Source organism: Lampetra fluviatilis, chromosome 58 (assembly GCF_964198595.1).
Source record: "Lampetra fluviatilis chromosome 58, kcLamFluv1.1, whole genome shotgun sequence".
Taxonomy (NCBI): domain Eukaryota; kingdom Metazoa; phylum Chordata; class Hyperoartia; order Petromyzontiformes; family Petromyzontidae; genus Lampetra; species Lampetra fluviatilis.
In genome coordinates, this window is record NC_136332.1 from 7,508,581 (window position 1) to 7,535,526 (window position 26,946).

Sequence of the window (26,946 nt, forward strand, 5' to 3'; positions counted from 1 at the left end):
GCTCTACGCTCACCGCTCTACGCTCACCGCTCTACGCTCACCGCTCTACACTCACCGCTCTACACTCACCGCTCTACACTCACCGCTCTACGCTCACCGCTCTACACCCACCGCTCTACGCTCACCGCTCTACGCTCACCGCTCTACACTCACCGCTCTACGCTCACCGCTCTACACTCACCGCTCTACACTCACCGCTCTGCACTCACCGCTCTACACTCACCGCTCTACACTCACCGCTCTACACCCACCGCTTTACGCTCACCGCTCTACGCTCACCGCTCTACACTCACCGCTCTACACCCACCGCTCTCCACTCACCGCTCTACACTCACCGCTCTACACTCACCGCTCTACACTCACCGCTCTCCACTCACCGCTCTACACTCACCGCTCTCCACTCACCGCTCTACACTCACCGCTCTACACTCACCGCTCTACACTCACCGCTCTATACCCACCGCTCTACACCCACCGCTCTACACTCACCGCTCTACACTCACCGCTCTATACCCACCGCTCTACACCCACCGCTCTATACCCACCGCTCTACACCCACCGCTCTACACTCACCGCTCTACACTCACCGCTCTATACCCACCGCTCTACACCCACCGTTCTACACTCACCGTTCTACACTCACCGCTCTACACTCACCGCTCTATACCCACCGCTCTACACCCACCGCTCTACACTCACCGCTCTACACTCACCGCTCTATACCCACCGCTCTACACCCACCGTTCTACACTCACCGCTCTACACTCACCGCTCTACACTCACCGCTCTACACTCACCGCTCTACACCCACCGCTCTACACTCACCGCTCTACACTCACCGCTCTACACCCACCGTTCTACACTCACCGCTCTACACTCACCGCTCTACACTCACCGCTCTACACTCACCGCTCTACACTCACCGCTCTCCACTCACCGCTCTACACTCACCGCTCTACACTCACCGCTCTACACTCACCGCTCTACACTCACCGCTCTACACTCACCGCTCTCCACTCACCGCTCTATACCCACCGCTCTACACCCACCGCTCTACACTCACCGCTCTACACTCACCGCTCTACACCCACCGCTCTACACTCACCGCTCTACACCCACCGCTCTACGCTCACCGCTCTACACTCACCGCTCTATACCCACCGCTCTACACTCACCGCTCTACACTCACCGCTCTACACTCACCGCTCTATACCCACCGCTCTACACTCACCGCTCTACACTCACCGCTCTACACTCACCGCTCTATACCCACCGCTCTACACTCACCGCTCTACACTCACCGCTCTACACTCACCGCTCTACACTCACCGCTCTACACCCACCGCTCTACACTCACCGCTCTACACCCACCGCTCTACACTCACCGCTCTACACTCACCGCTCTACACTCACCGCTCTACACCCACCGCTCTACACTCACCGCTCTACACTCACCGCTCTACACTCACCGCTCTACACTCACCGCTCTACACCCACCGCTCTACACTCACCGCTCTACACTCACCGCTCTACACTCACCGCTCTACACTCACCGCTCTACACTCACCGCTCTACACTCACCGCTCTACACCCACCGCTCTACACTCACCGCTCTACACTCACCGCTCTACACTCACCGCTCTACACTCACCGCTCTACACTCACCGCTCTACACTCACCGCTCTACACTCACCGCTCTACACTCACCGCTCTACACTCACCGCTCTACACTCACCGCTCTACACCCACCGCTCTACACTCACCGCTCTACACTCACCGCTCTACACTCACCGCTCTACACTCACCGCTCTACACTCACCGCTCTACACTCACCGCTCTACACTCACCGTTCTACACTCACCGCTCTCCACTCACCGCTCTATACCCACCGCTCTCCACTCACCGCTCTACGCTCACCGCTCTACACTCACCGCTCTGCACTCACCGCTCTCCACTCACCGCTCTACACTCACCGCTCTACACTCACCGCTCTACACTCACCGCTCTACACTCACCGCTCTACACTCACCGCTCTTCACTCACCGCTCTACATTCACCGCTCTACACTCACCGCTCTACACTCACCGCTCTACACTCACCGCTCTACACTCACCGCTCTACACTCACCGCTCTACGCTCACCGTTCTACACTCACCGCTCTACACCCACCGCTCTACACCCACCGCTCTTCACTCACCGCTCTTCACTCACCGCTCTTCACTCACCGCTCTACACTCACCGCTCTACACTCACCGCTCTACGCTCACCGCTCTTCACTCACCGCTCTTCACTCACCGCTCTTCACTCACCGCTCTTCACTCACCGCTCTACACTCACCGCTCTTCACTCACCGCTCTACACTCACCGCTCTTCACTCACCGCTCTACACTCACCGCTCTTCACTCACCGCTCTTCACTCACCGCTCTACACTCACCGCTCTACACTCACCGCTCTACACTCACCGCTCTTCACTCACCGCTCTTCACTCACCGCTCTACACTCACCGCTCTCCACTCACCGCTCTACACTCACCGCTCTACACTCACCGCTCTTCACTCACCGCTCTACACCCACCGCTCTACGCTCACCGCTCTACACCCACCGCTCTACGCTCACCGCTCTACACCCACCGCTCTACACTCACCGCTCTACACCCACCGCTCTACGCTCACCGCTCTACGCTCACCGCTCTACGCTCACCGCTCTACACCCACCGCTCTACACTCACCGCTCTACACTCACCGCTCTACACTCACCGCTCTTCACTCACCGCTCTTCACTCACCGCTCTTCACTCACCGCTCTTCACTCACCGCTCTACACCCACCGCTCTTCACTCACCGCTCTTCACTCACCGCTCTTCACTCACCGCTCTTCACTCACCGCTCTACACCCACCGCTCTTCACTCACCGCTCTACACTCACCGCTCTTCACTCACCGCTCTACACTCACCGCTCTTCACTCACCGCTCTACACCCACTGCTCTACGCTCACCGCTCTACACCCACCGCTCTACACTCACCGCTCTACGCTCACCGCTCTACACTCACCGCTCTACGCTCACCGCTCTACACTCACCGCTCTACACTCAACGCTCTACACTCACCGCTCTACGCTCACCGCTCTACACTCACCGCTCTACGCTCACCGCTCTACGCTCACCGCTCTACGCTCACCGCTCTACGCTCACCGCTCTACGCTCACCGCTCTACACTCACCGCTCTACACCCACCGCTCTACACTCACTGCTCTACACCCACCGCTCTACACCCACCGCTCTACGCTCACCGCTCTACACTCACCGCTCTACACTCACCGCTCTACACCCACCGCTCTACACTCACCGCTCTACACCCACCGCTCTACACCCACCGCTCTACGCTCACCGCTCTACACCCACCGCTCTACACTCACCGCTCTACACCCACCGCTCTACACTCACCGCTCTACACCCACCGCTCTACACTCACGGCTCTACGCTCACCGCTCTACACTCACCGCTCTACACTCACCACTCTACGCTCACCGCTCTACACTCACCACTCTACGCTCACCGCTCTACACCCACCGCTCTACACTCACCGCTCTACACTCACCGCTCTACGCCCACCGCTCTACGCTCACCGCTCTACACTCACCGCTCTACACTCACCGCTCTACGCTCACCGCTCTACACCCACCGCTCTACGCTCACCGCTCTACACTCACCGCTCTACACCCACCGCTCTACGCTCACCGCTCTACACTCACCGCTCTACACTCACCGCTCTACACTCACCGCTCTACACTCACCGCTCTACACTCACCGCTCTACACTCACCGCTCTACACCCACCGCTCTACACTCACCGCTCTACACCCACCGCTTTACGCTCACCGCTCTACACTCACCGCTCTACACCCACCGCTCTACACTCACCGCTCTACACTCACCGCTCTACACTCACCGCTCTACACCCACCGCTCTACGCTCACCGCTCTACACTCACCGCTCTACGCTCACCGCTCTACGCTCACCGCTCTACACCCACCGCTCTACACTCACCGCTCTACACCCACCGCTCTACGCTCACCGCTCTACACTCACCGCTCTACACTCACCGCTCTACGCTCACCGCTCTACACCCACCGCTCTACACCCACCGCTCTACACTCACCGCTCTACGCTCACCGCTCTACACTCACAGCTCTACACTCACCGCTCTACACTCTCTTCCCTCTACCCCGTCCCCCGCTCTCCGGCTGTGTGTCGTGGGGAGTGACACGAGACCCTCGCTTAATTGTACCCATCATGCCGTGCGTCCCCTCCGTGCCGCGTGTCTCCGTGATGTCGCGTGTCGGTGCCATGCCGCGTGTCTCCGTGCCGCGTGTGTGAATGCCGTGCATCGTGTCTCCGCCGTGGTGAGCAGAAGCTGCCATTCACCATCCCGGAGCTGGTGCAGGCCTCTCCTTGCCGCAGCAGCGACGGCGTCCTCTACACCGGTACGCGCCGCTCGCCGGCCATCACGCCGGGCCTGGTGCTGCCTCACGGTGGCCACTGCTGCTGCTGCTGCTGCCACTGATGTTGGTGTTGTTGGTGGTGTTGTTGGTGGTGTTGGTGGTGTTGTTGGTGGTGTTGGTGGTGTTGTTGGTGGTGTTGTTGGTGGTGTTGGTGGTGTTGTTGGTGGTGTTGTTGGTGGTGTTGTTGGTGGTGTTGTTGGTGGTGTTGGTGGTGTTGTTGGTGGTGTTGGTGTTGTTGGTGGTGTTGGTGTTGTTGGTGGTGTTGGTGTTGTTGGTGTTGTCGGTGTTGTTGGTGGTGTTGTTATTGTTGTTGTTTTTTCCTTGTTCTTGTCGTCGTTGTTGAAGTTGTTATTGTGGTTGCTGTTGCCGGTCCGTGTGTGATGGAGTCGACGTGCTGTTATTGTTATTGGTGTGGTTGGTGTGCGCGCGTTGACCCCGTGAGCGTTGACCCCGTGAGCGTTGACCCCGTAAACGTTGACCCCGTGAGCGTTGATCCCGTGATCGTTGACCCCGTGAGCGTTGACCCCGTAAACGTTGACCCCGTGTAGGCAGGAAGGTGGACGCGTGGTACGTGGTGGACCCCACCACGGGTGAGAAGCAGCAGACGCTCACCACGGCCTTCCCAGTCAACGTGTGTCCCTCCTCACCACTCCTCTACATCGGCCGCTCTGGTATCACACCGCACCACACACCACACTGCACTACACTACACACCACACTACACACCACACTACACACCGCACTACACACCACACTGCACACCACACTACACACCGCACTACACACCACACTGCACACCACACTGCACACCACACTACACACCACACTGCACACCACACTACACACCACACTACACTGCACACCACACTACACACCACACCACACTACACTGCACACCACACTACACACCGCACTACACACCACACTGCACACCACACTGCACTACACACCACACACCACACTACACTACACACCACACTGCACTACACACCACACACCACACTACACACCACACTACACACCACACTACACTACACACCACACTACACACCACACTACACACCACACTGCACTACACACCACACACCACACTACACACCACACTACACACCACACTACACTACACACCACACACCACACTACACACCACACTACACACCACACTACACTACACACCACACACCACACTACACACCACACTACACACCACACTACACTACACACCACACACCACACTGCACACCACACTACACACCACACTACACACCACACTACACACCACACTACACACCACACTACACACCACACACCACACTGCACACCACACTACACACCACACTACACACCACACTACACACCACACTACACACCACACTGCACACCGCACCACACACCGCACCACACACCACACCACACACCACACTACACACCACACTACACACTGCACACCGCACCACACACCGCACCACACACCACACCACACACCACACTACACACCACACTACACACCACACTACACACCACACTACACACCACACTACACACCACACTACACACCACACTACACACTACACTACACACCACACTGCACACCACACTACACTACACACTACACACCACACTACACACCACACTACACACCACACTACACTACACACTGCACCACACACCACACTACACACCACACTACACACCACACTACACACTACACTACACACCACACTACACACTACACTACACACCACACTACACACCACACTACACACTACACTACACACCACACTACACACCACACTACACACCACACTACACACCACACTACACACCACACTACACACCACACTACACACCACACTACACACCACACTGCACACCACACTGCACACCACACTACACACCACACTACACACCGCACTACACACCACACTGCACACCGCACCACACTACACACCGCACACCGCACCACACTACACACCACACACCACACTACACACCACACTACACACCACACTACACTACACACTACACACCACACTACACACCACACCACACTACACACCACACTACACACCACACTACACACCACACTACACACCACACTACACACCACACTGCACACCACACTGCACACCGCACCACACTACACACCGCACACCGCACCACACTACACACCACACACCACACTACACACCACACTACACACCACACTACACACCACACTACACACCACACACCACACTGCACACCGCACCACACTACACACCACACACCACACCACACACCACACTGCACACCGCACTACACACCACACTGCACACCACACTGCACACCACACTGCACACCACACTACACACCACACTACACACCACACTGCACACCACACCACACACCGCACCACACACCACACCGCACACCACACTGCACACCACACTACACACCACACTACACACCGCACTACACACCACACTACACACCACACTACACACCGCACTACACACCGCACCACACACCACACTGCACACCACACTACACACCGCACTACACACCGCACCACACACCACACTACACACCACACTACACACCACACTACACACCGCACTACACACCACACTACACACCACACTACACACCACACTACACACCACACTACACACCACACTACACACCGCACTACACACCACACTACACACCACACTACACACCGCACTACACACCGCACCACACACCACACTGCACACCACACTGCACACCACACTACACACCACACTACACACCACACTGCACACCACACTACACACCACACTGCACACCACACTACACACCACACCACACACCACACTACACACCACACTACACACCACACTGCACACCACACTACACACTACACTGCACACCACACTACACACCACACCACACACCACACTACACACCACACTACACACCACACTGCACACCACACTACACACCACACTACACACCACACTACACACCACACTGCACACCACACTACACACTACACTGCACACCACACTACACACCACACCACACACCACACTACACTGCACACCACACTGCACACCACACTACACACCACACTACACACCACACTACACACCACACTACACACCACACCACACTACACACCACACTGCACACCACACTACACACCACACTGCACACCACACTGCACACCACACTACACACCGCACTACACACCACACCACACACCACACTGCACTACACACTGCACACCACACTGCACACCACACTGCACTACACACCACACTGCACACCACACTACACACCACACTGCACTACACACCACACTACACACCACACTACACACCACACTGCACTACACACCACACTACACACCACACTACACACCACACTGCACACCACACTACACACCACACTACACACCACACTACACACCACACTGCACACCACACTACACACCACACTACACACCACACTGCACACCACACTGCACACCACACTACACACCACACTGCACACCACACTGCACACCACACTGCACACCACACTACACACCACACTACACACCACACTGCACACCACACTACACACCACACTACACACCACACTGCACACCACACTGCACACCACACTGCACACCACACTACACACCACACTACACACCACACTACACACCACACTACACACCACACTACACTGCACACCACACTACACACCACACTACACACCACACTACACACCACACTACACTGCACACCACACTACACACCACACTACACACCACACCACACTACACACCACACTACACACCACACTACACACCACACTACACACCACACTACACACCACACTACACACCGCACTACACACCGCACTACACACCGCACTACACACCACACTACACACCACACTACACTACACACCACACTGCACACCACACTGCACACCACACTGCACTACACACCACACTACACACCACACTACACACCACACTACACACTACACACCACACTACACACCACACTACACACCACACTGCACTACACACCACACTACACACCACACTGCACACCACACTGCACTACACACCACACTACACACCACACTGCACACCACACTACACACCACACTACACACCACACCACACACCACACTACACACCACACTACACACCACACTACACACCACACTACACACCACACCACACACCACACTACACACCACACTACACACCACACTGCACACCACACTACACACCACACTGCACTACACACCACACTACACACCACACTGCACACCACACTACACACCACACTACACACCACACCACACACCACACTACACACCACACTACACACCACACTACACACCACACTACACACCACACACTACACACCACACTACACACCACACTGCACACCACACTACACACCACACTACACACCGCACCACACACCACACTGCACACCACACTGCACACCACACTACACACCACACTACACATCACACCACACACCACACTACACACCACACTACACACCACACTACACACCACACTGCACACCACACTACACACCACACTACACACCACACTACACACCACACTACACACCACACTGCACACCACACTACACACCACACTGCACACCACACTGCACACCACACTGCACACCACACTACACACCACACTGCACACCACACTACACACCACACTACACACCACACTACACACCACACTACACACCACACTACACACCACACTACACACCACACTGCACACCACACTACACACCACACTGCACACCACACTACACACCACACTACACACCACACTACACACCACACTACACACCACACTACACACCACACTGCACACCACACTACACACCACACTGCACACCACACTACACACCACACTACACACCACACTACACACCACACTGCACACCACACTACACACCACACTGCACACCACACTACACACCACACTGCACACCACACTACACACCACACTACACACCACACTGCACACCACACTACACACCACACTACACACCACACTACACACCACACTGCACACCACACTACACACCACACTACACACCACACTACACACCACACTACACACCACACTACACACCACACTGCACACCACACTACACACCACACTACACACCACACTACACACCACACTACACACCACACTACACACCACACTGCACACCACACTGCACACCACACTACACACCACACTGCACTACACACCACACACCACACCACACTACACACCACACTACACACCACACTACACACCACACTACACACCGCACTACACACCACACTACACACCACACTACACACCGCACTACACACCGCACTACACACCACACTACACACCACACTACACACCACACTACACACCGCACTACACACCGCACTACACACCACACTACACACCACACTGCACACCACACTACACACCACACTGCACACCACACTACACACCACACTACACACCGCACACCACACCACACTACACACCACACCACACTACACACCACACTACACACCACACTACACACCGCACTACACACCGCACTACACACCGCACTACACACCGCACTACACACCGCACTACACACCACACTACACACCACACTACACACCGCACTACACACCGCACTACACACCGCACTACACACCGCACTACACACCACACTACACACCACACTACACACCACACTACACACCACACTACACACCACACTGCACACCACACTACACACCACACTACACACCACACTACACACCACACTACACACCACACTACACACCACACTACACACCACACTGCACACCACACTACACACCACACTACACACCACACTACACACCACACTACACACCACACTACACACCACACTGCACACCACACTACACACCGCACTACACACCGCACTACACACCGCACTACACACCGCACTACACACCGCACTACACACCACACTACACACCACACTACACACCACACTACACACCACACTACACACCGCACTACACACCGCACTACACACCGCACTACACACCGCACTACACACTGCACTACACACCGCACTACACACCACACTACACACCGCACTACACACCACACTACACACCACACTACACACCACACTACACACCACACTACACACCACACTACACACCACACTGCACACCACACTACACACCACACTACACACCACACTACACACCACACTACACACCACACTACACACCACACTGCACACCACACTACACACCGCACTACACACCGCACTACACACCGCACTACACACCGCACTACACACCGCACTACACACCGCACTACACACCACACTACACACCGCACTACACACCGCACTACACACCGCACTACACACCACACTACACACCACGCCACACACCACACTACACACCACACTACACACCACACTGCACACCACACTACACACCGCACTACACACCACACTACACACCACACTACACACCACACTACACACCACACTACACACCACACTACACACCGCACTACACACCACACTACACACCGCACTACACACCACACTACACACCACACTACACACCACACTGCACACCACACTACACACCACACTACACACCACACTACACACCGCACTACACACCACACCACACTACACACCAGTCGCACACACACACAGTCGGTGCGGTGTGTAAACATCGTCACTAGGGAGACAAAGGCGGCCGGGCGTGGTGCTGGCCACCCACCCCCTCATGTACTGTTTTGGCCTTCATAGGTGCTCGCTAACAGCACTTGCCCCTACAGTCTGTTAAGGCTACACGTGGGATCTTTGTGTGTTTCTGTGCGTAGAGTACACGGTGATGCACAGCGTGTGTGTGTGTCTGTCTGTCTGTCTGTGCGTAGAGTACACGGTGAGACAATGTGTGTTTGTCTTTGTCTGTGTGTCTGTGCTTAGAGTACACGGTGAGTCAGTGTGTCTGTGTGTGTCTGTGTCTGTGTGTGTCTGTCTGTGCGTAGAGTACACGGTGAGACAGTGTGTCTGTGTGTGTGTCTGTGTGTGTCTGTCTGTGTGTGTGTCTGTGCGTAGAGTACACGGTGAGACAGTGTGTCTGTGTGTGTGTGTCTGTGTGTGTGTCTGTGCGTAGAGTACACGGTGACTCTGTACGACACGGCGACGCGCGAGGTGTCTGTGTGTGTGTCTGTGTGTGTGTGTGTCTGTATGTGTGTGTGTGTGTCTGTGCGTAGAGTACACGGTGACCCTGTACGACACGGCGACGCGCGAGGTGTCTGTGTGTGTGTGTCTGTGTGTGTCTGTATGTGTGTGTGTGTGTCTGTGCGTAGAGTACACGGTGACCCTGTACGACACGGCGACGCGCGAGGTGCGTTGGAACGCCACCTACTACGACTACTCGGCCAGTCTACCCGACGTGGAGGGGCAGCAGCAGCAGCACTGTACAAACTACGCGCTCACTCTCACAGCACTGTACAAACTACGCGCGCACTCTCACAGCACTGTACAAACTACGCGCGCACTCTCACAGCACTGTACAAACTACGCGCGCACTCTCACAGCACTGTACAAACTACGCGCGCACTCTCACAGCACTGTACAAACTACGCGCGCACTCTCACAGCACTGTACAAACTACGCGCGCACTCTCACAGCACTGTACAAACTACGCGCGCACTCTCACAGCACTGTACAAACTACGCGCGCACTCTCACAGCACTGTACAAACTACGCGCGCACTCTCACAGCACTGTACAAACTACGCGCGCACTCTCACAGCACTGTACAAACTACGCGCGCACTCTCACAGCAACATAACAACGCGATGTCGTTGTTGCCAGAACGTACAAAGTCCACTCGCTCACTCTGCAGAACAGGGGGAGAGAGATCATACAAACTCCACTCACTCTGCAGAACAGGGGTAGAGGGATCATACAAACTCCACTCACTCTCGCTCACCCACAGACACACTCACTCACACAAAGACAAGGATCCCCCTTAAGTGCCGTTAGCGAGTAGCAGCACCTATGAAGGCCGGCACGGCACACGAGGTGGTGGGTGGCCAGCACCACGCCCGTGTTGGTGTCGCCGGGTCCGTAGAGCGTCGCGCAAAGCGCTGCGCCACCGCTCCGCAAAAAACGCACGCGCACTTACGCACGGCCCAGTGTCGTTACATCCTCGCATTATCAAGTCGTGCTCTCAACACACGCAAAGTGCTTGCCGCAAATGAACCACCATGCCTTGCCGATCTCGTCAAGGAACGTAAACCGTCGTCACACGAACGCCGCTCATCCTCGCAGTGGCGTTAGGCAAGCGATTGAGCAAAGACGGTGGTCACCGCATGCGCTTCTGCAGCCGTCTGGAACGCTCTTTCCTTGAGATATTAGGAGGCCGCTGAAGCTACGCACTTTGAAATCATCATCATCATCATCCCGATTGACAAACTTTCCCTGCACCTTCGATTAGCATGGTTGGCTATACACTACACTACTATACACTACACTATACACTACACTACTATACACTACACTACTATACACTACACTACTATACACTACACTATTATTCACTACACTATACACTCCACTACTTTCCACTCCATTACTATACACTATACACTACACTATGCACAACACTACTATACACTACACTACTATACACTACACTACTATACACTACCACAACTATACACTACTATATACTGCGCTATTCACTACACTACTATACACTACCACTACTATACACTACTATACACTACCACTACTATACACTACACTACTATACACTACACTATACACTACTCTACTATACACTACACTACTATACACTACCACTACTATACACTACCACTACTATACACTACACTACTATACACTACACTACTATACACTACCACTACTATACACTACCACTACTATACACTACACTACTATACACTACACTACTATACACTACACTACTATACACTACACTACTATACACTACACTACTATACACTACCACTTCTATACACTACACTACTATACACTACACTACTATACACTACACTACTATACACTACACTACTATACACTACACTACTACACACTACACTACTACACACTACACTACTACACACTACACTACTACACACTACACTACTATACACTACACTACTATACACTACACTACTATACACTACCACTACTATACACTACCACTACTATACACTACCACTTCTATACACTACACTATACACTACACTATACACTCCACTATACACTCCACTATACACTACTCCACTGTACACTGCACATTCCAATTAGCACGGTCGCCTACGTACGGCGCGAAAGAAGTCCAACGCACGCACATACGTACTCGGCAGGCACCCTCGCGTAACTACGACAATGCAGGCCGCCTTGACCCCCGCGTCCCAACCCAACCGCGTCACGTGCCCCCCCCCCCCCGCCCCCCCCCAGCGCTGGTGCACTTTGCGTCGAGCGGCGACGGGCTGGTGGTGTCGGTGGACGGCGACACGGGCCAGGTGGCGTGGGCCCGCGACTTTGGCTCGCCGGCCGTGGGGCTGTACGCGTGGAGCGGCAGCGCTCTGCGCCGCGTGGCGCGCACCGCCGTCGCCGCAGAGACGCTGCGCTTCCTCACCTTCATGTCGGGCGACGCGGGACGCATCACGCGCTGGAAGTACCCCTTCCCGCTGGGGCCCGCCAACACCAAGCTGCTGTGAGTGCAGCGCGGACGCAGCCGCCGGTGCACGACGCAGCAGCGCACTCAGCCGCACACGCAGCAGTACACACAGCACACACAGCACACGCAGCACGCACACAGCACACGCAGCAGTACAAACAGCAGTACACACAGCACACACACAGCACACGCAGCAGTACAAACAGCAGTACACACAGCACACGCAGCACACACAGCACGCACACAGCACACGCAGCAGTACAAACAGCAGTACACACAGCACACACAGCAGCACACACAGCAGCACACACAGTACACACAGCACACACAGCAACACAGCAGCACACACAGTACACACAGCACACACAGCAACACACACACAGCACACACACAACACACAGCACACACAGCACACACACACAGCAGTACACACAGCACACACAGCACACACAGCACACACACAGCACACACACACGCAGCACACACACAGCACACACACACAGCAGTACACACAGCACACACAGCACACACAACACACACACAGCACACACACAACACACAGCACACACAGCACACACACACAGCAGTACACACAGCACACACAGCACACACAGCACACACAGCAGTACACACAGCACACACACAGCACACACACACGCAGCACACACACAGCACACACACAACACAGCACACACACACGCAGCACACACACAGCACACACACCTCACAGCACACACAGCACACACAGACACACACAGCACACGCAGCTGCTCACGCACATTAACAGGACAAGATATGTATTTGCGCGCGATTGGGTCAAGCGTTGATTCAAGCGAAGCCCGACCCTGCCGCTGATGAGACGCTGAATGTCGAAACCGGTGCAGAGTTTTGTTCGTCTTGAATCGCCGCTGCCGCTGAAATAATGAACTCCCAGGAGGCCGTGCGTGCTGCTGATGAGATGTGTAAGATGCATTTCATCTGCCCCTCTTGTTTTGTTTTGGATGGAGCCGCCCTCCCGCACGCGCTTTGCATCGCCGCTCACCAACACATCGGCCGTGCCGGCCTTCATCGGTTCTACTCGCTAACAGCACTTGCCCCAACAGTCTGTCAAATGCTACACGGGGGACCTTTGTCTTTGTGTGTGTGCAGACCGACCCTGTACGTGGGGAAGTACTCGAGCAGCCTGTACGCGTCGCCCTCGCTCGTCCACGAGGGCGTGTCTGTCGTGGTGAGCGTCGTCGCTCACCACCCCCGCGCTCACCCACCCACCACCCGCTCGCCCACCCTCTCACCCGCCCCACTCACCCACCCTCTCACCCGCCCCGCTCACCCACCTTCTCGCCCACCGGCTCGCCCGCCCACTCACCTTCATTCCCACCCACGTGCTCACCCACCCTCTCACCCGCCCCGCTCGCCCACCTGCTCGCCCGCCCACTCACCTTCATTCCCATCCGCGTGCTCACCCGCACACGAACCGCCACTTGGGTTGCTCACACGCACGCTGTGTGTGTCGCACGCTGTGTGTGTGTGTCACGCCCTGTGTGTGTGTGTGTCACGCCCTGTGTGTGTGTCACGCTGTGTGTGGGTGTCACGCTGTGTGTGTGTCACGCTGTGTGTGTGTCGCGCGCTGTGTGTGTGTCACGCTGTGTGTGTGTGTCACGCTGTGTGTGTGTCACGCGCTGTGTGTGTGTCGCGCGCTGTGTGTGTGTCACGCTTGTGTGTGTCACACAGCCGAGGGGCCGGCCCCTGCCCCTGCTGGAGGGCCCCGTGCCGGACCATCTGACGTCGCCCGTATCGGGCGACGAAGGCCACGAGTGTGAGATCACCCCCAGCACCGATGTCAAGTACCCACAAGGCACTGGGGCTGGCGCTCGCTCCCATCTGCAGTCCAACCACTGGCTGCTCATCGGTCAGGGTCATCGCACGCACACACACACACACGTGCACGCACACATACACACACACACGCACACACACACGCACACACACATACACACACACACACGTGCACGCACACATACACACACACGCGCACACACACACATACACACACACACGCACACACACACACACGTGCACGCACACATACACACACACACGCACAACAACAACAACAACAACCGCCATTCGCCACTAAGTGGCGGTGACGTCACCACGACGCTTGTGCCAGGCCATGTGCACCCTGAGGCCACGTGAAGTGTCGAACGCCCGCTGGCAGGAGGTCACGGGGCAGACCCAGCAGGTGCCACGGGTCGACTGACCGAGATGACCGAGATGACTGGCTGATGCACCACCTGTGCCCCCTACTGTGCCAACTTGCTGTGCTTTAGCCACCCGGCGCTCCGCTCGTTGTTGTGAGCGTCGCTCCTCCGCCCTCCGTTGTTGTTGGAGGGCGACTGCCTCCAACTGCCCAGTAGCGTCCTTCACGAGCCTCCTCCACTGAGGCCGATCTTGACACCGCTGGTACCAGTCATCGGCAAGTCCACTCAGCTCCACGTCCTCCTGTACCACATCACTCCATCTCTTCTCTAGCCCGTGCCGCGCCCGTTTAGCCCCCTCGATCCGGCCGAACACAAGCTGTTTAGGCATGCGGTGGCTGGGCATGCGGGCTACATGACCCAGCCAACGCAGCCTTGCCTGCCGGAGGAGCTCACTGATGGGACTTTGCTCAGATCTTTCAAGGACTTGTGAGCTCCTCACACAATCCAGCCTGGTTAAACCCAGGATGGATCGTAGGCAGGCCAGCCTAAATGTTTCCAACCGGCGAAGATGCTCCACTAGGGGGGCCCACGTTTCGCAAGCGTAGAGAAGGGAGGGAATGACCGTGGCCGAGAAGACCTGAAGCTTCGTGCGGAGCGACAGACCAGGTAGCTTCCACACAGCGTTACGCAACCGATGAAAAGATATTGCCGCTCGACTGATTCGGAGTGAGACCTCTGCTGATAAACTGGAGCCGGTCATAAGCACACTGCCCAGGTATGGGAAACTCTCCACTCTCTCCACAACTGCCCCATCACCGATTGGGAGTTGTGGGGGTGGAGTGCCCGATGGTACAAAATACCCAGGCAGGTGCTTAGTTTTGGTGGGGCTGATGGTAAGGCCCCACCTCTTAGTGGCACGCTCCAGTCTCAGCAGCAGCGTCTCCAACTCCTCTTCTGAATGAGCAGCTATTACCAAATCATCGGCATACATAACGTGGTTGACCAATAGGGAGCCATCCCTTGATCGCACCCGGGCGTCGATCAGCCTCCCATTATATCTGTACCAAATGGTAATTCCCCCGGTACAGCTATTGAAGGCTTCACGAACTACGCAGTCGAAATAGATGTTAAATAATGTGGGAGCCAGAGGACATCCCTGTCGCACCCCAAGGTGTACAGGGAAAGGCTCCGACTCCCGGCCACGTAGTTTTACCCGGGCCCGCTCACCATCATGAAGGTCCTTAATGATCGTGAGCAGAGGGTCAGGGACTCCGAAAGCACGAAGAACAACCCAGAGCCCAGTCCTACTGATGGTATCATAGGCCTTGACCAGGTCAATAAAGCAGAGATGTAGGTCTTTTTGGAATTCCCTACACCTCTGCTGTAGCAGACGGACAGAAAATAAGGCATCTGTGCAGGACCGCCCTTTCCTGAAACCGCACGCACACACACACACACGTGCACGCACGCACGCACACACACGCACACGCACACACACGCACACACACGCACACGCACACACACGTGCACGCACACATACACACACACACGCACGCACACACACACACACGTGCATGCACGCACACACACACACACGTGCACGCACACACACACGTGCATGCACACATACACGTGCACGCACGCACACACACACGCGCACGCACGTGCACACGCACGCACACACGTACACACAAAGTTCAACATACATACAAACAAAGACAGATTCCCCGTATAGCGAACACCGCTGAAGGCCTTAACAGCACATGAGGGGGTGGGTGGCCAACACCACGCCCGACCACCTTTGTCTCCTCAGTGGCGATGTTTACACACCGCACCCGGTACTCATTTGAGGCTGAGTCGACCTAGGGGAGGCCCAGGACCGGTTCAGATAATCGTCACCGATGTTGGCCGTGAGCAGGAATCGAACCCGGGTCGCCAGGTTCGTAGCGCAGCGCTAACAGCTGCACTACTGCTCCCCACTACACAACAACAACAACAACCGCGGTGACGTCACCACGACGCTTGTGCCAGGCCATGTGCACCTTGAGGCCACTACACACATCCGCACGCACACACACACATATACACTCGCACACACACACACACGTGGCCTGCACCCCGCTCGCACAAGGAGCGTCGCTCCATCTTCCCGTGCACCATCCCAACCGTGCCCCGCTTCCCCCCCCCCTCCCCCCCCTCTGGACCCCCCCCCCCCGTGTGTCACCACGCCGCAGGGCACCACGAGCGCCCGCTGCCGGCGCTCGGCGAGCTCCCCAGCGGCCTCCCCGAGCGCGCCGCCGCATCCGGCACCGTCATCCCCAGCGCCGGCGCTGGCGGCGACAGAGACGGTGGCGCGGAGGGCGGCGATCGACACTCGTACACGCCGGTGCGTGGCCTCCGTGGTGGCGGTGTGAGAGTGGTGGTGTTGTTGTGGTGGTGGAGATGGTGGTGGCGGTGTTGTTGTGGTGGTGTGAGAGTGGTGGCGGTGTTGTTGTGGTGGTGTTAGAGTGGTGGTGTGAAGATAGTGGTCGCAGTGTGAGAGTGGTGGTAGAGATGGTGACGGTGTTGTTGTCGTGGTGGTGGTCGTGTGAGAGTGGTGGTAGTGATGGTGACGATGTTGTTGTCGTGTTGTTGTGGTGGTGTGAGAGTGGTCGCGGTGTTGTTGTTGTGGTGGTGGTCGTGTGAGAGTGGTGGTGGTGGAGATGGCAACGGTGTCGGTGGTGTAATTGACGACGACGATGTTCGTGGTGACGATGGTGTCACTGACGGTGACGATGGTGCATGAGGTGCCGCTGTTCTCATGCCGTCATGCGGCCACTTACCTTACCAGTCGTCTCAGTCGGTCAACCCACGGCACCCGGGTCTGTCCCGTGACCTCCCGCCAGCCACAAGCGCACCCAGCCTGGCACAAGCGCCGCTGCCGTTGTCATCGTTGTCGTGCGGCCCTCCCCTAGGACCCCGGCGGAGAGCCCTCGCCCCCCGAGAGGGACGCGGCTCGGGGTGGCGGCGCCCGGGGGGGCGGGCCGGGCCCCCCGCCCGCGGCGGGCCCCCCCCCCCCCCGCGGCCCCCCCAGGAGCCCCCCCCCGCGGTGTCGAGGGACGTGGCCGTGCTGCTGCTGGGCTCCGTGCTGCTCGCCGGATGGGTGGCCTTCCTCGTCACCTACCCCAGGGTCAGCCTCCCCCCACCCCGAACACCCCCAACCCCGAACCCTCGAGATCGGTGTCATCACGCTCCTACCTGGTTTTGTTTAAGAGAGAAACGCACAAGGAAACGCATGTATACGTACAGATATACGCATACGCAGAGATACAACAACAACAACCGCAATTCGCCACTAAGTGGCGGTGACGTCACCACGACGCTTGTGCCAGGCCAAGTGCACCTTGAGGCCACGTGAGGTGTTGAACGCCCGCTGGCAGGAGGTCACGGGGCAGACCCAGCAGGTGCCACGGGTCGACTGACCGAGATGACCGAGATGACCGGCTGATGCATACACGTAGAGATGCACACATGTAGAGATACGCACACGTAGAGATACACATGTACACATAGCGATACTCGGACATACTCATAGCGATACCCCCAGCGCCATCAAGCCCATTGAGACATTCGTGGTAGGGGCCTTACAAGTGAATGATGTATTATCAGACGGTGCAGCAGCAGCAGCAGAGCCAGCAGCGCCAGCAGCTTGAGGAGCGCCTGGAGGAGCGCCTTCAGCTGCTGGCGCAAGCGCAGGCCTTGGCCCTGGCGGCGCCCGGCTCCCCGGCTTCGTCACAATCCTCCTCCTCCTCGTCGTCCGCCTCCTCATCGTCATCATCGCGGCTGCCCCCCCGCTCCCCGGGGGGGGGAGAGCGGCGCCCCACCGACTCACCCCGGCACCGCTTGAGCCGCTCCTCGGGGGTGCGGTGCCCTGCGTGACCCCCCCCCCGCGTGACCCCCCCCCGCGTGACCCGACCGCATGACCCCTGGCGTGACACCCGGCGTGACCCCCGACCCCCCCACCCCCGCGTGACTCCCTGTCCGCACTTCCTCACTGCCATGCTGCTGCTGCTGCTGCCTTCTGTGTGTGTGCGTGTGTGTGTGTGGGCGTGTGTGTGTGTGTGGGCGTGTGTGTGTGTGTGTGCGTGTGTGTGTGTGTGCGTGTGTGTGTGTGTGCGTGTGTGTGTGTGTGCGTGTGTGTGTGTGTGGGCGTGTGTGTGTGTGTGCGTGCGTGTGTGTGCGTGCGTGCGTGTGGGTGTGTGTGTGTGTGTGGGCGTGTGTGTGTGTGTGTGTGGGCGTGTGTGTGTGCGTGTGTGTGTGTGTGGGCGTGTGTGTGTGTGTGCGTGTGTGTGTGTGTGTGTGTGCACGTGTGTGTGTGTGGGCGTGTGTGTGTGTGTGTGTGCGTGTGTGTGTGTGTGTGGGCGTGTGTGTGTGTGCGTGTGTGTGTGTGTGGGCGTGTGTGTGTGTGTGTGCGTGTGTGTGCGTGTGTGTGCGTGTGTGGGCGTGTGTGTGCGTGTGTGGGCGTGTGTGTGTGTGCGTGTGTGTGCGTGTGTGGGCGTGTGTGTGTGTGGGCGTGTGTGTGTGGGCGTGTGTGTGTGTGTGTGGGCGTGTGTGTGTGTGGGCGTGTGTGTGTGTGTGTGGGCGTGTGTGTGTGTGTGTGGGCGTGTGTGTGTGTGTGCGGGCGTGTGTGTGTGTGTGTGGGCGTGTGGTGCTGCACCCTGCGTGTGCGTATGGGGACCCGTGTGTGTGGTGCTGCCCCATACGCGTGTTACGTGTGTGGTGCTGACCCGTGTGTGCGTGCGCGTGCGTGCGTGTGCGTGCGTGCGTGTGCATGCGTGCGCGTGTGTGTGCGTGCGTGTGCGTGTGGGGAGCGGTGGTGTAGTGGTTAGCGCGCTGCACTACGAACCTGGCGACCCGGGTTCGATTCCCACTCACGGCAAACACCAGTGACGATTATCTGAACCGGGCCTAGACCTCCCCTAGGCCGACTCAGCCTCAAATGAGTACCTGGTGCGGTGTGTAAACATCGTCGCTAGGGAGACAAAGGCGGTCGGGTGTGGTGCTGGCCACCCACCCCCTCGTGTACCATTCCAGCCTTCATAGGTGCTCGCTAACAGCACTTGCCCCTACAGTCTGTTAAGGTTACATGGGGGATCTTTGTGTGTGCTGCAGTCGGGACGCCTGCGTCACTCTGGCGGTGCCACGGCCCCCGGCGCCGTCGCGGAGGGGAGCGCCGGCGAGCGCGGCGACGACGGTGAGGGCGACGTCACCACTCGCGGTCGGTCGCCGTGTCGCGGTGCGGTGTGTTGCTGTGCCGTGGCGGTGTGGTGCGTAGAGTTGTGATGTCATGTGGTGGTGTGATGGTGTAGTGCTTAGTGTTGTGATGTGTCATGGTGTATGTTATGCGGTGCATGGCGGTATGACGCAGAGATGGTGGTGTGTTGCGCTGTGCTGTGCCGCCCCCCAATGCTGCACTGCCACCTGCTACTACTGCTGTTGCTGCTACTGCTGTTGCTACTACTGCTACTACTGTTGTTGCTGCTACTGCTGTTGCTACTACTGCTACTACTGTTGTTGCTGCTACTGCTGTTGCTACTACTGCTACTACTGTTGTTGCTGCTACTGCTGTTGCTACTACTGCTACTACTGCTGTTGCTGCTACTGCTGTTGCTACTACTGCTACTACTGTTGTTGCTGCTACTGCTGTTGCTACTACTGCTACTACTGTTGTTGCTGCTACTGCTGCTGCTACTACTGCTACTACTGTTGTTGCTGCTACTGCTGCTGCTACTCCTGCTGCCACTGCTGCTGCTGCAACTACTGCTGCTGCTGCAACTACTGCTGCTGCTGCAACTACTGCTGCTGCTGCAACTACTGCTGCTGCTGCAACTACTGCTGCTGCTGCCGCTCCCCAGACGAGGAGGGCGAGGAGGCGGGCGAGGAGGAGGAGACGCGTGTGGGCAGCATCTCGTTCTACCCGCGCCACGTGCTGGGCCACGGCGCCGAGGGCACCATCGTCTACAGGTGGGGCATCGTCACAACAGCCATCGTCACAACAGCCATCGTCACAACAGCCATCGTCACAACAGCCATCGTCACAGCAGCCATCGTCACAACAGCCATCGTCACAACAGCCATCGTCACAGCAGCCATCGTCACAGCAGCCATCGTCACAACAGCCATCGTCACAGCAGCCATCGTCACAGCAGCCATCGTCACAACAGCCATCGTCACAACAGCCATCGTCACAGCAGCCATCGTCACAGCAGCCATCGTCACAGCAGCCATCGTCACAACAGCCATCGTCACAACAGCCATCGTCACAACAGCCATCGTCCCAACAGCCATCGTCACAACAGCCATCGTCACAACAGCCATCGTCACAACAGCCATCGTCACAGCAGCCATCGTCACAGCAGCCATCGTCACAACAGCCATCGTCCCAACAGCCATCGTCACAACAGCCATCATCACAACAGCCATCGTCCCAACAGCCATCGTCACAACAGCCATCGTCACAACAGCCATCGTCACAACAGCCATCGTCACAGCAGCCATCGTCACAGCAGCCATCGTCACAGCAGCCATCGTCACAGCAGCCATCGTCACAACAGCCATCGTCACAACAGCCATCGTCACAGCAGCCATCGTCACAACAGCCATCGTCCCAACAGCCATCGTCACAACAGCCATCGTCACTGCCACCATCACAATCATCGTCACAGCCATCATCATAGCCACCATGACAGTGCGTGTGCGTCTATACGTGTGTGTGCGTGTGTGTGTATCTGTGTACGTGTGTGTGTGTATCTGTGTACGTGCGTCTGTACGTGTGTGTGTATCTGTGTACATGCGTGTGCATCTGTACATGTGTGTACGTGTGTGTGTATCTGTGTACGTGTGCGTCTGTACGTGTGTGTGTATCTGTGTACGTGTGTGTGTGTATCTGTGTACGTGTGTGTGTATATCTGTGTATGTGTGTGTGTGTGTATATCTGTGTACGTGTGTGTGTGTATCTGTGTACGTGTGTGTGTGTATCTGTGTACGTGTGTGTGTGTATCTGTGTACGTGTCTGTGTACGTGTGTACATGTGTGTGTGTATCTGTGTACGTGTGTGTGTACGTGTCTGTGTACGTGTGTACGTGTGTGTGTGCATCTGTGTACGTGCGTGGCGTGTTTCCCGGCGCCAGGGGCCGGTTTGACGGGCGCGCCGTGGCGGTGAAGCGCCTGCTGCCCGAGTGCTTCAGCTTTGCGGAGCGCGAGGTGCAGCTGCTGCGCGAGTCAGATGAGCACGCGCACGTCATCCGCTACTTCTGCACGGAGCGCGACCGACAGTTCCAGTACATCGCCACCGAGCTGTGCGCCGCCACCCTGCGCGAGGTGCGGGGGGGTGGGGTGCGGGGGGTGGGGGTGGGGGTGCGGGGGGGTGGGGGTGCGGGGGGTGGGGGTGCGGGGGGTGGGGTGCGGGGGGGTGGGGGTGCGGGGGGTGGGGTGCGGGGGGTGGGGGTGCGGGGGGGGGAGACGCTGGACTCGCCTCCCCAACAGTCTGTTCAGGCTACACGGGCGAGCTTTGATGCTGTGTGTGATGCCGTGAGCGAATGTGTGACGCTGTGTGTGACGCTGTGTGTGTGACGCTGTGTGTGTGACTTTGTGTGTGTGACGCTGTGTGTGACGCTGTGTGTGATGCTGTGTGTGACGCTGTGTGTGACGCTGTGTGTGTGACGCTGTGTGTGACGCTGTGTGTGACGCTGTGTGTGACGCTGTGTGTGTGACGCTGTGTGTGACGCTGTGTGTGACGCTGTGTGTGACGCTGTGTGTGTGACGCTGTGTGTGACGCTGTGTGCTGTGTGTGTGTGATGCTGTGTGTGACGCTGTGTGCTGTGTGTGACGCTGTGTGTGACGCTGTGTGTGACGCAGTATGTGCTGGACCCGGCCTTCGAGCGGCGAGGCCTCGACCCGGTCACACTGCTGCAGCAGACGCTGTCCGGCCTGGCTCACCTCCACTCGCTCAACATCGGTACAGCCACACACCACACCACACCCCACACCCCACCCCGCGCCACACCCCACACCACACCCCACCCCACACCCCACCCCGCGCCACACCCCACACCACACCCCACACCCCACCCCGCGCCACACCCCACACCACACCCCACGCCACACCGTGCACCACGCCCCGTGCCACACACCGCTCACCACACTGTCATGGCCAACTGCACCGTGCCACAACGTGTGCCGCCGTGCCACACTGCCACACATTGTCGCACGTCAGTCGCACCGCGTCGCACCGTGTCACACCGCGTCACACCGCGTCACAGCGCATCACACCGCGTCACAGCAAGTCACACCGCGTCACAGCAAGTCACAGCGCCAGGCTGTTGGGGCGAGTGCTGTTCGTGGCGTAGCAGCACCTGTGAAGGCCGGCACGGCGCACGAGGGGGTGGGGGGCCAGCGCCACGCCCAATGACCGCCTCTGTCTCCCTTGATGGCGATGTTTACTACACACCGTGCCAGGTACTCATTTGAGGCCTAGTTGACCTAGGGGAGGCCCAGAACCGTTTCAGGTAATCGTCACCGATGTTGGTGGCCGTGAGCGGGAACCGAACCCGGGCCGTGGGGTTTGTAGCGCAGCGTGGCGCTAACCGCTGCACCACCGCTCCCCATACACTCACTCACGCTCGCCAATACCCGGCAAATTCGCCACTATGGGAGACGTCACCACGGCGCCTGTGCCAGGCCAGGTGCACTTTGAAGTGTCGAAGGCTCTCTGCCGGCCGGATGCCACGGGACAGACCCAGGTGCCATGGGTTGACTCGCTGAGATGACTGGCAGATGCACCGCCTCTGTGCACCCTCCTAGCACCCTTAGGAATACCCACACCGTGCCCCACCTCTCCCCTACTCCCCCCACCCCCTCACCTAGTGCACAGGGACCTGAAGCCCCACAACATCCTGCTGTCGCTGCCCAGCGGCCACGGCCGCATCAAGGCCCTCATCTCCGACTTCGGCCTCTGCAAGAAGCTGTCGGCCGGCAGGCAGAGCTTCAGCCTGCGATCGGGGATTCCCGGCACGGAGGGGTGGATCGCGCCGGAGCTGCTCACGCAAGACTGCAGCCCGGTGCGTGGCACGCGGCAAACGCCAACACGGAGACAAACGCCAACACAGAGACAAACACCAACACAGAGACAAACGCCAACTCAGCGACAAACACCAACACAGAGACAAACACCAACACAGAGACAAACACCAACACAGAGACACACACCAACACAGAGACACACACCAACACAGAGACAAACACCAACACAGAGACAAACACCAACACAGAGACAAACACCAACACAGAGACAAACACCAACACAGAGACGCACACCAACACAGAGACAAACACCAACACAGAGACAAACGCCAACTCACTCACCACTCACTCTCACTCACCACTCACTCACCACCCCCCCCCCCCCCCAGACGTGTGCTGTAGACATCTTCTCCGCTGGCTGTGTGCTCTACTTCGTGCTGTCGGGGGGCCGCCACCTCTTCGGGGACCGCCTGCACCGCCAGGCCAACATCCTCGCCGGCGCCTGCAGCATGGAGCAGCTGGCGTCCGACGAGCACGGTGAGCGCACAGCGCCGGCGCCGTCTTAACCGCACGCCGGTGCCGTAATCACCCAGCGCCGTCTTAACCGCACGCCGGTGCCGTAATCACCCAGCGCCGTCTTAACCGCACGCCGGTGCCGTAATCACCCAGCGCCAGCTCCATATTCACCGCGTTCCGGCGCCGTCTTAACCGCACGCCGGTTCCGTAATCACCCAGCGCCGGCGGCGTATTCACGGGACGCCATTTATATAGTTGGGTGGTCGTGGCGGCGGCGGCGTTGGCGTTGGTGGTGAGGGTTGGCGGATCACGCGTGGATGGGTGTGACACTCCCTCCCTTCTCGCCGCGGGTGGGTGTCGAGGAGGAGGAGCCATGCCCCAGGCGGTGCACGGCAGGGCGTGTCGACTCGTCTCCGCGTGTTCCCATCCGTGTGGGGATCGAGCGTTGCCCCCTCGCGCAAGGCGTGGGTGTCTTCACCCCGCGTGAATTAACAGGACCCTGTGGGGTGGGCTGGTAGGAACGAATAACCAAAGAATGTAAACATAATGTATTATTACACTTGTTAAGCCAGGAAAGCCTCACTGAGTCTAAAGGTTTTGTAGGGTCCTGCCAAGTGTTTGCAGTAGGGGGCGATGTTGATACACCTAATCGGACGATACGAAGGGAGAGTTTGAGGTCTAGTTCTAGGCTTTAGGCCTAGCTGTAGGCTTTAGGCCGCTGTGAGTTAATTTTTAATTGAAATGTTTTTATTATTTATGTAAAAGCTTTAAATTTAAATGTTTCTATTTAAAAACATCAGGGAATGTAACATTGTTAAACATTAACTCCCTTTCACACACGCGGGGGTACGATACGAAGGGAGAGTTTGAGGCCTAGTTCTAGGCTTTAGGCCGCTGTGAGTTAATTTTTAATTTAAATGTTTTAATTAAAAGCT

General features: G+C 57.4%; 1 protein-coding gene across 1 annotated transcript in view; it reads left to right on the top strand.

The window, feature by feature from the left end:
• ERN1 (endoplasmic reticulum to nucleus signaling 1) overlaps nucleotides 1-26,946 on the top strand; it is a 45,203-nt gene that overhangs the window by 15,415 nt on the left and 2,842 nt on the right. Inside the window, 16 exon segments of the mRNA XM_078880612.1 lie at nucleotides 4,410-4,482; nucleotides 5,049-5,171; nucleotides 11,885-11,995; nucleotides 14,012-14,270; nucleotides 15,384-15,462; nucleotides 15,966-16,143; nucleotides 18,670-18,821; nucleotides 19,390-19,482; nucleotides 19,485-19,604; nucleotides 20,084-20,335; nucleotides 21,587-21,668; nucleotides 22,330-22,438; nucleotides 23,605-23,794; nucleotides 24,332-24,431; nucleotides 25,340-25,533; nucleotides 25,885-26,032. Of these exon segments, the coding sequence (XP_078736738.1) occupies nucleotides 4,410-4,482; nucleotides 5,049-5,171; nucleotides 11,885-11,995; nucleotides 14,012-14,270; nucleotides 15,384-15,462; nucleotides 15,966-16,143; nucleotides 18,670-18,821; nucleotides 19,390-19,482; nucleotides 19,485-19,604; nucleotides 20,084-20,335; nucleotides 21,587-21,668; nucleotides 22,330-22,438; nucleotides 23,605-23,794; nucleotides 24,332-24,431; nucleotides 25,340-25,533; nucleotides 25,885-26,032 (2,263 nt within the window).